Source organism: Typopeltis vanoorti, chromosome 18 (assembly GCF_054136105.1).
Source record: "Typopeltis vanoorti isolate ZY-2024b chromosome 18, IOZ_Tvanoo_1.0, whole genome shotgun sequence".
In the NCBI taxonomy this organism is placed as follows: domain Eukaryota; kingdom Metazoa; phylum Arthropoda; class Arachnida; order Uropygi; family Thelyphonidae; genus Typopeltis; species Typopeltis vanoorti.
In genome coordinates this window covers 11,878,262-11,892,917 of record NC_143566.1, presented here as the reverse complement: position 1 = coordinate 11,892,917, position 14,656 = coordinate 11,878,262, and the positions used below count along the sequence as shown (strand labels likewise).

The 14,656-nt window shown below is 34.2% G+C and overlaps 1 protein-coding gene across 3 annotated transcripts in view; it reads left to right on the top strand.

The window, feature by feature from the left end:
• Opa1 (Opa1 mitochondrial dynamin like GTPase) overlaps positions 1-14,656 on the top strand; it is a 712,584-nt gene that overhangs the window by 185,257 nt on the left and 512,671 nt on the right. For 2 of the 3 annotated variants that reach the window (XM_090408405.1, XM_090408403.1), the window contains one exon: positions 9,128-9,232. In XM_090408405.1, the coding sequence (XP_090264531.1) occupies positions 9,128-9,232 (105 nt within the window). Of the gene's footprint in view, positions 1-9,081; positions 9,233-14,656 lie in introns of all 3 variants that reach the window. The other variant, XM_090408406.1, reaches the window with a different exon arrangement.

Sequence of the window (14,656 nt, the reverse complement as noted above, 5' to 3'; positions counted from 1 at the left end):
TACTAACAATTATTTTTATTTTTGACTCCGAGTGTCCCTATATGTTATTATATTTGCACAAAGAGTTCACTCCAATTGGTGCAATGACTTTAACTCACTTTTTCAGAATCCAGCTAATCATTGACTCAACACCAAGTACAAAATAAACACATTTAATAAAACTTAAAACAATATATATACACTTCTAGTAAAATACATAACTACAAATACAGATTATATGGATCCAAGGCCTTATTAAAAAAATACAAACTTACTCTTAAGACAAAACACTTTTTCTTTACAATCACAAAAAAAATGTTCATAGTCTTATTCTCTTCCTGTTAAGGCTCTTTTCAAGATCCCTTTAAAAATTCTTTTTTACTGCCTCACACAAAACAAAATCAAGTTCCTTCCTACTTGAATATATCTTGGCCAGTTTATAAAAACTTAGTTTCAAGATTTCCTTTTTCTTCTGTACTTATTCCTTCTTGAAACATATTATTTCCACTATTCCTTTTTCGGAATACAATATGAAATTTCCTTTTGACTGCCGCACACAAAAAATTCAAGTTCCTTCCTACTTGAATATATCTTCGGCCAGTTTATAAAAACTTAGTTTCAAGATTTCCTTCTTCTTTACTTATTCCTTCTTGAAACATATTATTTCCACTATTCCCTTTTCGGAATACAATATAAAATTTCCTTTAACTGCCGCACACAAAAAATCAAGTTCCTCCCAACTTGAATATTCCTCGGCCAGTGTTCTAAAAAACTTTCCGAACGCTCTCTTGTTTACCACTGTAACTTGGATACGCAACGCTTTCTTGTCAGCTGTCAATCAAACATCAAGTTCACTCCGGGAGCATGCGCACTTCAACAACGTCAGAAACTACGCATTGTAAAAATATGGCTGACTCGCTGTATCCACCAGCGCTGAAGAAAGTCTTTCATAAACACAAAATTCAACATTTAAAAATACAACAAACTTTCTTATAAATAATACAAATAATCAATTAAGTAAGTACTTCAATATTTTTACTTCCTTACATATTACTTCTAACATAATATTTTCATAACGAGCACATCACAAGTGCAGACACTGCGTGTATGAAAACAAAAACTAACAAACAATATTAATACGTAAAAATATTCAGAATTTATAATATGATTATTTTTACACTGTGAAGTGAAATTCCTTGAAGAGAGATTTTAGGCACCTTTGGTAGCATCTCTGTAATACTGTTCCAGAACTCTTGTATTTATGAAAAATACAAGAGTTCTTATTTATTTACTTTATTTACAACTTCTATTTATTTATATTTTTTAGTTTTCCCTCTACAAATCTCTATAGCATTTCTGCACATCCAAAACATTAAAAATTAATGAAAATTATAAAAACATCTCTAACACATTACAAATATAGTGGTATTTCGCTAATCCGAACTAATAAAAATTGTGCTCGTTCGGATTAGCGAATTTTCACCCAAGAGACAACAATAACTAGCATTTAAGACAAAAATAATCAGATTCTAATGGTTACATCAATTTAATTCTGTAAATAAATGTAGTATCTGATAGAAAAAAAACTACTATATTGTAATGTAAAACTTAAAAAATAATACAGTACACAAGTTTATTTTAGTAAAAAATTTAGTTTGTATGTACATGTATTATTGAGGATTCTGATTTAATAAAACTGCAAGAAAAAACTATCAGTACATAAGTTAATTTGTGTAAAAAAATATTACTTTCTTGTGCACAACCCACAAAAAAAAGTTTTTTGTGTTATTTTGTGACACACAAAATAACAAAAAAAAGTTTTTTTTTTTGTTAACCACCGTGTTAACCACAAAACACAAAAAAGTTTTTTTTATTTCTTTGTAAAAAAGTCACTGATTTTCTTTTCCTTCTTGGAAGCTAAACTTTTTTTCGAATGCTTCTTATCGGAGCTGCATTAGCAATAAAATTTTGTGGAATGGCGTATCTTTCTGCTTAACCCATTCTATACACATATTAAAACTGTCAACTGCCTCTTTATGTGGTACTCTTTTTCCATTCCGTAACATCTATTTGTGAAATTTCAACATCTGGATTTATATTTTTAACCAAATTATGCACGTTTTGAATTTCCTCTTTTTGTGTATCACCATAGTTATCTTGGTAAATTCAAGAAGGCCACAGTTTTTTCCATGATGCTCGAATTGCTCCAGGTTCGACGGCTTCCCAGGCAAATGTGAACACGCAATAAATCAAAATAGACCTACAGTATAGCCGTACAATTGACAACATGAAAAAATACTCTACTCTAATTATAACATAAATTGAAAGCCAAACGGCTATTTTTCTGGCATTCTTAATAATAATTAAGGGCTTACTGGCAGTTGAACAACAAGGGATTTGTATCCCCTTAATTACTCTACTGTAATAATAATAAAATAAATAATAATAGTTAAAATAATTATTAAATAAAAATAATAGTTCACAATATAATAATACTTAATAAATAATATTTTTTTCTTTCAAACTCCAGTTCGGATTACTGGAGGGTTCAGACTAAAGAGGTTCGGATTAGCGAGATACCACTGTACTTGTTTTATGTGAAAAGAAAAAAAGAAGAGTAACTATGTACTTCTAATGAAATGAAATTTATTTGAAAATCAAACTGTTTCACCAAAATATGCAGTGACTTTTGAGATGCTTGTATACTCACTAATGTTGTCAGTGTGATCCATTTGGATAACTTACAGATTTCTGTTCTTATCTAATCACTTACTTACTCGGACATCCTTGTGAATGGTTAATAAGTCCAAATTCGATGAACTCACAATCATTTTTACATCATAATTATTTCTACTATAATGAATATTCTTCTTATTAATACAGTTACATAATATGGTTGCTCTTTTGCACAGATTCTCTCCATTCTTCCCATGGTCAGGTTTCCCTGACTTTTTCTCTTTCTGTTAAATTTCATATCAATTAATTTTTTCTAGACTCGAGATTCCAAACACATTAAAAAATTTGCTCTTGAACATTTATCGTGAATTATGGGTCTGGACAAAAAACATTAAAAATTAATGAAAATTATAAAAACATCTCTAACACATTACAAACACTCATTTTTTATTTTAAAAAAAGAATAAATTTATTTAAGAAAAAAAATATAAATTTATATATTTTTAATATTACTATTATTACGTAACACCTCCAGGGAGTCCAAAGATTCATCGAGGGAGAGCACTTACTCTGCAAATCTCTATCTCCACCACTCAATCCATCAGCTACAGCATACCACATCATCTAAACCAATGCCATCTACTACCCACCACCACTAGTATTTTCACAGACAATCACAAACATCCGTGCCCATGTTGGGATTCGAACCCGCAACGTTTTGGCTGGAGAGCAGATACACTGACCACTCGGCCAACCAGGTCGACTATATTTTTATTTAAACTTAAATTTATTTGAAACATTCAAGCGTAGGCTGTCCCTCTAATACGAATCCATTCTTTCCTCAAACTCAATGCACATATCCAAATACTTGTAACCATTCTTTCTACACAACCAATGCATCAGGCTGTTTGTTATCATAGCCCTTAATTTATTTCTATCATATCTACCATTCTTGGAGAAAGTAGTCAAGGGAAAAATACATAAATGAATTGATGAAAATGAGATACTGTATGGGGGACGGCATGGTTTTGTGAAGGGTAGATCATGCCTCAGTAACTTGCTCAAGGTTTATAACACAGTGACGGCATAACTGGATAAGGGTAATGGGTTTACAGTGATACTGCTGGACCTGGCTAAGGCCTTTGACAGGATACCACATGGAATTCTAATCCGTAAACTGTAACATATGGGAATGGATAGGAGGGTGGTTGATGGAGAGATACCAGAGAGTAGTTTACTCAAGATTAGAGTCCAAAAGATGGTCTGTGACTAGTGGTGTGCTGCAGGGTTCTGTTCTTGGGCCACTGCTGTTTAATTTATTCATTAACGATATAGGGAAGGATCTGAGAGGAACGGTTCTTTTCACTGATGATGCAAAGTTGGGTAGGGCAATAGTGAATGCAGACGATGTCAAAATTTTGCAGGATGATTTGGATAGATTGGAGGTCTGGGCAAGGAGAATGGATGTCAATTTAATGTGGCAAAATGTAAGGTTATGCATTTTGGGGGTGAATATTAGCAGCAGTATATCACATTGGTGGAACTGTACTCCAGGAAATTGATGAGGCCAGGGACTTGGGAGTGTTGGTGGATAGGGAGTTGAAGTTTAGGGGGCACATTGCAAAAGTGGCTAAATCAGCTCATCAAATCACTTGGATGCTGAAGAATACTTTGACGAACAGAGATAAGCAAGTTATTGTTCCTCTGTATCGAGCCTTGATAAGACCCCCATCTCGACTACTGTGCCCAGATTTGGTCACCTAGGTTTCTTCTTGATGGGGAGGAGGCTGAGAGGATCCAGAGGCAAGTGACCAAGATGATAGCAGGTCTATGGAATGAACCTTATGAAAACAGGTTGAAGTTTTGTGGGTTGCAGAAATTGGTTGATAGGCGGAAAAGGGGAGATATGATTGAGACATTCAAATTGCTGATGGGTTTCTATAGGATTAATTTCGAGGATATTTTTGAGAACAGGACTGGTGGTGGGAGGACTAGGGGACATCCATGGAAGCTGGGCAAGAGTGTGGTTAGCAAGGGTGTTAGAACTAGGTTTTTTACTTGGAGAGTGGTGAATGAGTGGAATAAGCTGCCAGAGTCTGTTGTGTGTGCTATGACGGTGAATGAGGTCAAGGCAAAGTATGATAGATACTGTGTGAATGTCGAATAGTTGTGATGGACATGATGTTTAGGGCCTCCCTCGATGAGTCTAAGGACTCTTTGGAGTCGCCCGTAATAATAATCTAGGTAATATACTACTTTCACTTTCTCATTCTTCACTCTCATTTCTGTAAGAATTCCTTCCAACAGTCTTTCATATCCTCTCATTTGTTTGCACCAAAACTACCGTTTTCCCAACTACATTCATTAAATTTTTCATTTTATTTTTAGCACCTGAAACACTAAGTGACTACAATGATCAGTCATGTTTTATGAATGCATCTACATACCACACAATATCCTTTTTTTTATTATCAATTTTACCTATCTGATTATCTTTATGTGAAATCTTACCTAATTCATTGCTTATTTATGTTTGTTTCTTCTTTTGCTACTTATTCCTCTTGTCCTTTTGATGCCTGTCTAATCTTTTTTCAACTTTTCCCAATTCCCTCATTGTGTAATAATTTGCTTTAGTCTAGGTATTTTAAAAGTTAATTCATAATCAATATCCTTGCTATTTTCTGAAATGTATGATTCTGTTCACTTACAGGAAGCCACTTCGTTAACAGTTTCACTAGCCTTTTTCTTTGTGTTGCTACTGGATTGTTCTTGTGAGGTTTCGGTGTCAGTTTAAAGTACTATAATAAATTTAGTTTAATCCTTTATCCAAGTGTGAGCAAACAAAGTTTGCACCTGAAAGTATCTTCAGGACTGGGGTAAGGTAGTACAACACCAGGCAACTTGTTGCAAAGATGGAGCAAGCTAACATCACTTCTATCCCAGTATCTCCCATAATGCAAAACACATCTCCTTGCAGATATGTATAATGTTATGCATTAAGAGAAGGGCCACTACCCAGACTCATTTCGACCTTTATTGAAGTCTCTTCAATGGGAGCCAGGCCCAAGTGGAGATACCAGGCAGAAGCATTAGCAAGGTCATCTCTACCTATAGGAGTTGCCACACGGTGTGCCACCTTTTTATTAAATTACTCTGGATTTAGAGAAAGATGTTGAAAGTTTATTTTTCACTTGGTTAGACTATAATAAATTTAGTTTAATCCTTTATCCAAGTGTGAGCGAACAAAGTTTGGCCTGAAAGTATCTTCAGGACTGGGGTAAGGTCTCTACCTACAACACCTTATAGGTAGAGATGACCTTGCTAATGCTTCTGCCTGGTATCTCCACTTGGGCCTAGCTACCACTGAAGAGACCTCAATAAAGGTTGAAACTATTCTGGGTAGTGGCCCTTCCCTTAATGCATAACATTATACATATCCGCAAGGAGATGTGTTTTGCATTATGGGAGATACTGAGACAAGGAGTAATGAAAGCTTGGTCCACCTTTGCATGGAGTTGCTGGTGTTGCACTACCTTACCTCAGTCCTGAAGATATTTTCAGGCACAAACTTTGTTTGCTTACACTTGGATAAAAGATTAAACTAAATTTATTATAGTCTAACCAAGTGAGAAATAAACTTTCAACATTTAAAGTACTACTTTAATATTAATAATAGTATTTAAACAAAATATCAGAAAATATATTCAATATATATCAAATATTATTATATTTGATATATATTGGATGTTATACACAATTGACCCTTGAACAATGCAGATCCACATGTGGATTTTTTTTAATAAATATATCGGAAAATTTTTTTTGGAGATTTACGACAATTTAAAAAACTTGCAGATGAACCACTTAGCCTAGAAATATCAAAAAAATTAAAGAATTAAGTATGTCATGAATTCATGAAATATATGTAGATACTAGTCTATTTTATCATTTAGTACCATAAAATATACAAAAATTTATTATAAAAAGTTCAATTATATATCAACACTTATGCACACACAAACACTAACAGACTGTACATGGTGCCATTCGCAGTTATTAAATTTATTTAATTAGAATAAAATAAAAATTTTATGATTCATTCATTGGTGTATAGGCTAGGCTACCATAAAGTAATCATATTGCTGCTTCTTCATTATCAATGCGTGAATCGTTATACCTGTAAATAAATATAAATGATTTCTTTTTCATGTTATATTTTCATTTTTGATGCCTAGTGTTTGTAATACATATAACATCTGCAGTGTTTTGTATCATATAAGACAATATTGATGTAGGTACTGACAGACATATAATTCATCTTGTAAACAGATGATGTAAACTTACGTTATTGATACCGTATAGTACTGTAAATTTATTTTCTCTTCTCTAGCTTACTTTATTGTAAGAATATAGTATATAATACATACATATCATACAAAATATGTGTTAATCGACTCTTTAGGTTATTAGTAAGGCTTCCGTCAACAGTAGGCTAATAGTAGTTAAGTGTTTGGGGAGTCAAAAGTTATAATTGGATTTTCAAACAATGTGGGATCAGCACCCCTGAATCCCACGTTCAATGATCAACATATATATATATATATATATGTATATATAATATATATTATAAATAGCACTAAAATCAGTATTATACAGTTACCTTGAATAGTAATATTACTATTCAAGGTATTATTAATTATCCCGTAGCAGCTGTATAAATTCCATTTTCATATGGCTATGTACCCTTTCCTTCCTCCAATCTATGTCCCCATAGTTGAAGACTCGTATAATAATTGCCCACCCTGCACTCAATTGCTAATCTCCCAATGCGTGACATCCATATCCTCTTGAGCAATCCTGGTTATTGGCAGCAAAGAACAATATATATTTTGTCCTGTTGATCTCTACTTGCACCTAATAGCCTGAAATGAACCATCTCCCATGTACCTAAAATCCTCCTTAACTTCTGTTTTTGTTGGTTGAAATTCTATTGTTATTAGCTTGCTCTATTCCTTCTATCCTGAACATACAGTCTCTTATGAATCAGTATCTATAACTAGATAATTTTCTGTCAACCAGGTTGCCAATCATTTTTGCTTAATTCAAGCTGATCAATGCCAAAAACACCTCTCCTCGATTTTTGATACTCCTGGCATTCTTGCATGCTTTTGAATCCCTGTTGGGATTCAAATCCCCTGTGACCCATGCTTACCCTTGCATAATACCCTTACCAATGCATTCAGATTTGAAATCTTTGAAACTGTTTAGCATTGCATTGAATATTCATTTTTGTACAGATACATATTTATGCAGAGTGACTTAACCTACATGTGACTTCCCAACACTTATAGTTTACTTGATTTTGCACTTCTACATCTAACTCCAAAACCATTTCAAATACAGTCTGTTAAGCATATACAAGTACTTTCATCTGTAAAATTATTCACTCCAAACATCTGTAAGCCATACACCATTCTGCTTTCACAATCTTCTCATTGACTCCGTATCAATTGTGGTTTCTTTGAAATTTTGGGCCATCATACCAAGGAGCAGACTCCTAATCTTTACATTTTGCTTATTATCAGAAATTCTTTTGTATCTTCTCTCATTGCATATTTCTTATCTTTCAAATATTTTGTGCCTGCCAACGCAATTATTCTTTTACTTCTCTCCTGTGTAGACAGATTTACTAACATCCTTGATTTTCCCACTTGGGAAACATGCTTTTGTCATATTCTAATTAAGTACACCTCTTGTCATTAAATCTCCATTCTTCTTACTCTCAGTTTCTCACTCTTTCATATTTCATCCATTCAGTTTTTCTTTTGTTCTTCCTCCGGCCGTGCTACACACAAATTGTTACTCAATTTACTCAGCTCATGTTTTGTCATATGAAAGACAGCATAAGCTCATCATCACACTACTACTTTTACACTTTCATTCATATTTTGTCCACTATTGTTCACTCCTTCCATTGCATTCTTCAGAACACTTTCACTGTCATGCTTTACATTATTAATATTCATTACTTCATTCACCCACTTTCAATGTAATTCACATTTCTTGCACTTGAACATGAAACATTTCTGATATCCTCCCTCCCTCTCTCTCTCTCTCTGCACTAACTTTAATATCATAACCTATTCACTCTTGCAATGAGTACATTGACCACATAGTCATCACACGGAATCCCTTATATTAAATTCAGTGAATAACGAAGGCTTGACTGCCATTTTCTCATATGACATTACTGTCAAAAATTGATATACTCTGAGGATCTATGGATATCTTAGTGCTTCAACAGATATTGTGTATTATGAACAGTCTTATTATCCTTATAATTTTCATTTGCTGTTTCTTTTACTATTTTATTGTTTGTATAAAATTTAATGTCATTTTTCATTCAATACTCCATTTTATTTTTAGAGCAATCCTTATACTGTATATTCTTACCTCTTGAAAAATATTCTAGATGAAATATCAGAAAGAAATTGAAAGATTGGAAAAAGAAAACAAAGAACTACGGAAGCAGCTAATGATAAAGTCAGGCAAATCGATTGCAGTGCGCAAAATGAAGGTTTGATTTATTTTTGTCATATTTTTTCAATTCCTGGGATGTGTATACCAAATAAAACTTTCTTTTTATTAATCATGCTAACATAGGTTATTTGTGTAACTAAATTTAAAAAAAAAAAATCATGTTTAACTAGAACGTGAAAGTTTATTTTGCACTTGTTTAGACTATAATAAATTTAGTTTAATCCTTTATCCAAGTGTAAGCAAACAAAGTTTGCACCTGAAAATATCTTCAGGACTGAGGTAAGGTGGTGCAACACTACAACTGCGAGCAAAGGTGGACTAAGCTCTCATCACTGCTTGTCTCAATATCTCCCATAATGCAAAGCACATCTCCTTGCAGACATGTATACTGCTATGCATTAAGGGAAGGGCCACTACCCAGACCGGTTTCAACCATTATTGAAGTCTCGTCAATGGGAGGCAGACCCAAATGTGGACATAAAACTAAATTTAAAAAAAAAATATACTGCTATGCATTAAGGGAAGGGCCACTACCCAGACTGGCCTTTCCTTTAATGCATAGCAGTATACATGTCCGCAAGGAGATGTGCTTTGCATTATGGGAGAAACTGAGACAAGGAGTGATGAGAGCTTGGTCCACCTTTGCTCGGAGTTGCTTGGTGTTGCACCATCTTACCTCAGTCCTGAAGGTATTTTCAGGTGCAAACTTTGTTTGCTTATGCTTGGATAAAGGATTAAATTAAATTTATTATAAATAGAACTTCTAGTTAATTTTTCATTACAGCAATGATTTGTCTTATCCTAAATTTGGTAATTGTGGTGCTAAGAATTTAGGCTGGGGTGATTAAGGGTCAAACCTGTATAACTGAGATGAGACCTCCACATAGCCTTTAAAGGAACGTGGAGAACTTACCAGGACTTCTGACCTAATGTCCAATCCTTACTTTCTCATGGTGCACCCTGTTATATATCTACCTGGATACTGAATGAATGAGGATGGGCTGGCAATTTGGGATTTAGCCGACCAAATTGCATTCTTATTGGCTTAAACCAAAATATAGAATGATGGTACAATATGACAGAATTTCATGCCTGCTGAGGTATCACCTGGTTAAGCAAGGCACACATTGTTTTCCATGGAGCCAGGGCAAACAGCAAAAAGTCAGCTACTGGAACAAATCCTAAAACTCACCGCTATTCAACATCACCAGAGTTCAAAATCGGTACTGTTAACATAAGAAACCCGAATGGCAAAGAAATGGAGCTAGCTGAGGAATTAGATAAGTACCAGATCGACATAATAGGGGTGACTGAATCAAAAAAAGGCAAAAACTGGCGAGATCTTTCTGAGCAATAAATACAAAATATTATATTTAGGCAATGACAATCAAGGAAAAGATGGAGTAACCATAGTATTCAACACTAAATATGAGGCTAATCTTCTTGAATGGCAGGCAGTGCCAAATAGAGTGATGTGGACAAATATCAGAATGGGGAACTGAACAATGAGACTTATTTGTGCCTATGGTCCCACAGAAGGTTCTACTAAGGTAGAAGTGGAGGAATTTTTTGAGGCTTTAGAAAAAGCAACTGACACAATGAAAAAGGAAAACTTGGTCCTTGTTGGGGATCTAAATAGCAGAGTAGGAAATGATTGTCAGGCATACAAAAATATTTTGGGAAAAAGATCAAAGCTAATAATAATGGCAAATGCCTGTTGGATTTCTGTTCACGACATAGACTGGTTATTACTAACACAATGTTTCAACATAAAAATGTGCACAAATTCACATGGAGAGAAGTGGCAAGGAATAAGAAAAGTCTCATTGACTATGTTATTGTCGATAGTGATGTTTTCTCCCTGGTGTAAGGACACCAGAGTCTACAGATGATTTGAAATTAGAAGTGATCACCATTTAGTCTTGAGCAGAATAAAATTGAATTTCATATTGAAAATAAGAACGTATAAGAAAGTTTTAAAGTGAATAAAAGTTGAGCAGCTCTGAGATGTGAACTGCAGACTAAAAAAAACCAAACATTATTCAAGAAAAAATGAAAGAGTTTGAGAACAGGAACCAAACCTTGGAAATTCAGTGGCAAGCCCTGAAGAAAACACTAATTGATTCAGCCAGAGACGCATGTGGTGAGGTTGTCTGCAAGGATAGAAAAATCCATAGTGGACACAGGAAGTTTAGGAGGCAGTGAAAGAAAAGAAGAAAGCATATCAGAAGTTCCCAGAAAATAAGTTAGTTTGTGCTCTTAGAGAATACAGAGACAAATGTAAGAAAGCTAAACACTGTGTAAAATTAGCTAAACAAAAGTCATTGGAGGACTTTGGTAAGAACATAGAAAATAAATATCAAGAAGGTGGCAATTCTGGAGGTTGTTGGAAAAGCTCAGAAATGTTGGAAAGAGTGCGGTAAAAGGAATTAGAGAAGATAGAGGTGACATGAAAACTGGAGAAAAAAAATATCTTTAAAGTATGGAGTAATTACTTTGAAAAATTGCTAAATGAAACAGTCAATGATAGCTGAAAATGCTATTTGCTAGAAAATTGAAATGATATTGTATTGATACTGATATACGAAAAGTAAATGCAGTACAAGATAAATTTATGTATTTATATATTACTTATTTAGATTTTAATTAGATTTTCATAATATTTCTATTCTTGTATATTGAACGTAATATTTTATTGATTGGTGAGTTTCCTAATTTCTGTTTCATCTAAAAACTTGTTAATATTCTTTTTTTACTTAGATACTACAGGTTCTGCTGATGGAACATTAATATTTACAAAACTAGAATAGGGTGGTTTAGATTGAAAGGGTGCCATATTTTATTATTATTATTATCTGAATCCTGCAGGGAATCAAGGACTCATCAAGGGAGGCTATAAATCACCCAAACCAGCTATCATATCTTCCCTTAACTTCATTCACACTAAATGCACTCACTACCCCTAAGGGCAAATTATTCCACTCACTCACTCACTGCTCTATGAGAGAAAAACCTAGCTCTTACCCCTTTCTTGACTGTGAACAAACTTAACTTCCATGGATGCCCCTGTGTTCTCTCCCTATCTTCCATATAATGAAAAATTTCATCAGTTGATATCCTATAACACTCATTCAAAAGTTTATAGACATCTATCATATCACCCCTCTTTCTCCTGTTAATGAGAGTCTGCAATCCACATACTTACAATCCGTCCTCATAATCTAAATCTCATAATCTGGATATCATCATCATCAAATTCCTGACATTTACCCTCAAGGGCTGTACAGGATATGATAGTACTACATGAAAAATTTACATCATTACTAACTTCCTATCTACAATTTTCCTCCAAATCAGTCTGTTATCTGTCAAGACTCCAATTATCAGGTCTTATATTTTTATCCTCTAAGGAACTTTTTACCGTATCAATCCACCTATGTTTTGGTCTTCCTCTGAGTCTTTTCCCTTCCAACCTGGCAGAGAACACTTGTTTTACTAATCTTTCCTCTCCCATTCTGTTTAAGTGACCATACCGCCTGAGATTAGCTCTGCTAACACATTCCTGGATACTAACAATGTCAAGTTCTTTCCTAATATCATCCTTTTTAATATGATATTGCCATTGATGCCATCTGTTCACGCTTCTAATCTTTTTAAGGACTCGCATATCTGCAGTCTTTAGTCTTTGGTTAAGTGCTTTACTTCTGAACCAGCTCTCAGATCCATAAGTTAAAAACTGGTTTGAACACTGTCTTGTATACAGCTAATTTAGTGCTCTTACTAATTTCTCTCTTATTCCATATGAATGTATTCAGTTGACTTCCTACCATACCAGCTTTGTTGATTCTGTTGTCTATTTCCATAGTTAATTTACTATCTTCACTAAAAATCATGCCTAAGTAGCTGAAATGTTTTACATGTTCTGTAGGTTCTCCATTCACAATGCATTTGATATTTTCAATACTTTTGCTTATTTTCATTGTGTTTGTCTTTTTATTGTTGACCTTCATATCATATCTATTACAACAGTTATTCAATTTAGTCAGGGAATCTTGCAAACTTGTAAGAGTCTGCAAGATCTGAAAGAATTTGCTAAGAATATAGAAAATAAATATCAGAAAGGTGGCAAAATGTTCTGGAGGCTATTGAAGAAGCTTATAAATGGACGAAAGAGTATACTATAAAAGGAATAATGGATGATAAAGAAGACATGAAAACCTCCGATAATGATATCCTAGATGTCTGGAATAATTATCATCTTGCACTGTTTTAAAGGACTGTTAAACGAACCAAGCAGTGACAGAACGATACTAGAAAAAGAGGAATGCAAGGAGGAGGAGTATTTATCAATATTTCAGGTAGAAAAAGCCATCAAAAACTTGAAATGTGGTTTAATCCTTTATCCAATTGCAAGCAAACAAAGTTTGCACCTGAAGTATTTTCAGGACTGTGGCGACTCTTGTTTAGAAGCTAATGACTTCACAGCACTTGCCTTAGTAGTGACCCTTCCCATAATGTATAGCATTATACATGTCCACAAGGATATGTGCTTTGCATTATGGAATACTGTTACACCTGATATCTTGAGAATATAATATTCTAAGTTATCATGGTGTAACATGAAGAATAAATAACATAAATAAAAACCCCTGCATAAAAAGAATAATTTAATTAATAAGATATTCTTGCATCCAGTATAAAATGAATAAAATGTAAGGTTTATTGTTTAGTTAAAATAGCAAAAGAAAAGAATGTATTAACATGTATTATGACTAAACAAGGAATTTGTATTAAATAAGTAGCTAACTAAGAATTAATATAGTAATGCGATTAAGAATGAAAGAGTTAAGTGCATAAGTAGAAAAGAATGAGTCATGAAATACGCTATGTAAGAGGCTACAGATTAAGCATTAAGTAGAATTCTGAGAAAAGGTTTGAAAGGGGGTTAAGATAGAGGCTAACAAGAGAAATAACGGAATATCGCTTAGGGCCTATACCCGGATAGAAACTTCGTTACGAGTTGCTGATCAAAATGACGTATGGCGGCAAAATGCTACCCAATTGGTCGACAGACGAAAAACAAGTAGGAGGCGGGAGAAAGAAGTAAGAAAGGGCGCCGTTAGGGGAGCAGCTATAAAAGGGTTGGTAACCCCCCCCCCCCCTAGAAAGAGTAGGCTTGTGGCTTTTGGGAGAAAACGTTTAGATAGTCAAGGAGGCTTTAGGCCTTTTGCCAGAGGAGAAGAAACGTTTGGATAGTCGCGGTGGTTTTAGTTTGGTTTTCTAGTGGATTTCACGGTGTTCCTGAGTGGAGAGATATGGCTTATATCCTCATGCCACAACAAGGAATCGAAGGTGAGCGGGAAAGCTATTCCCGTATTCCTATGTAGAAAGCGAAATATACCATAGAGTCATAGGAAGCTGTGAAGATATCGATGTCCTCATTTCGGATAGTACAGCCAAC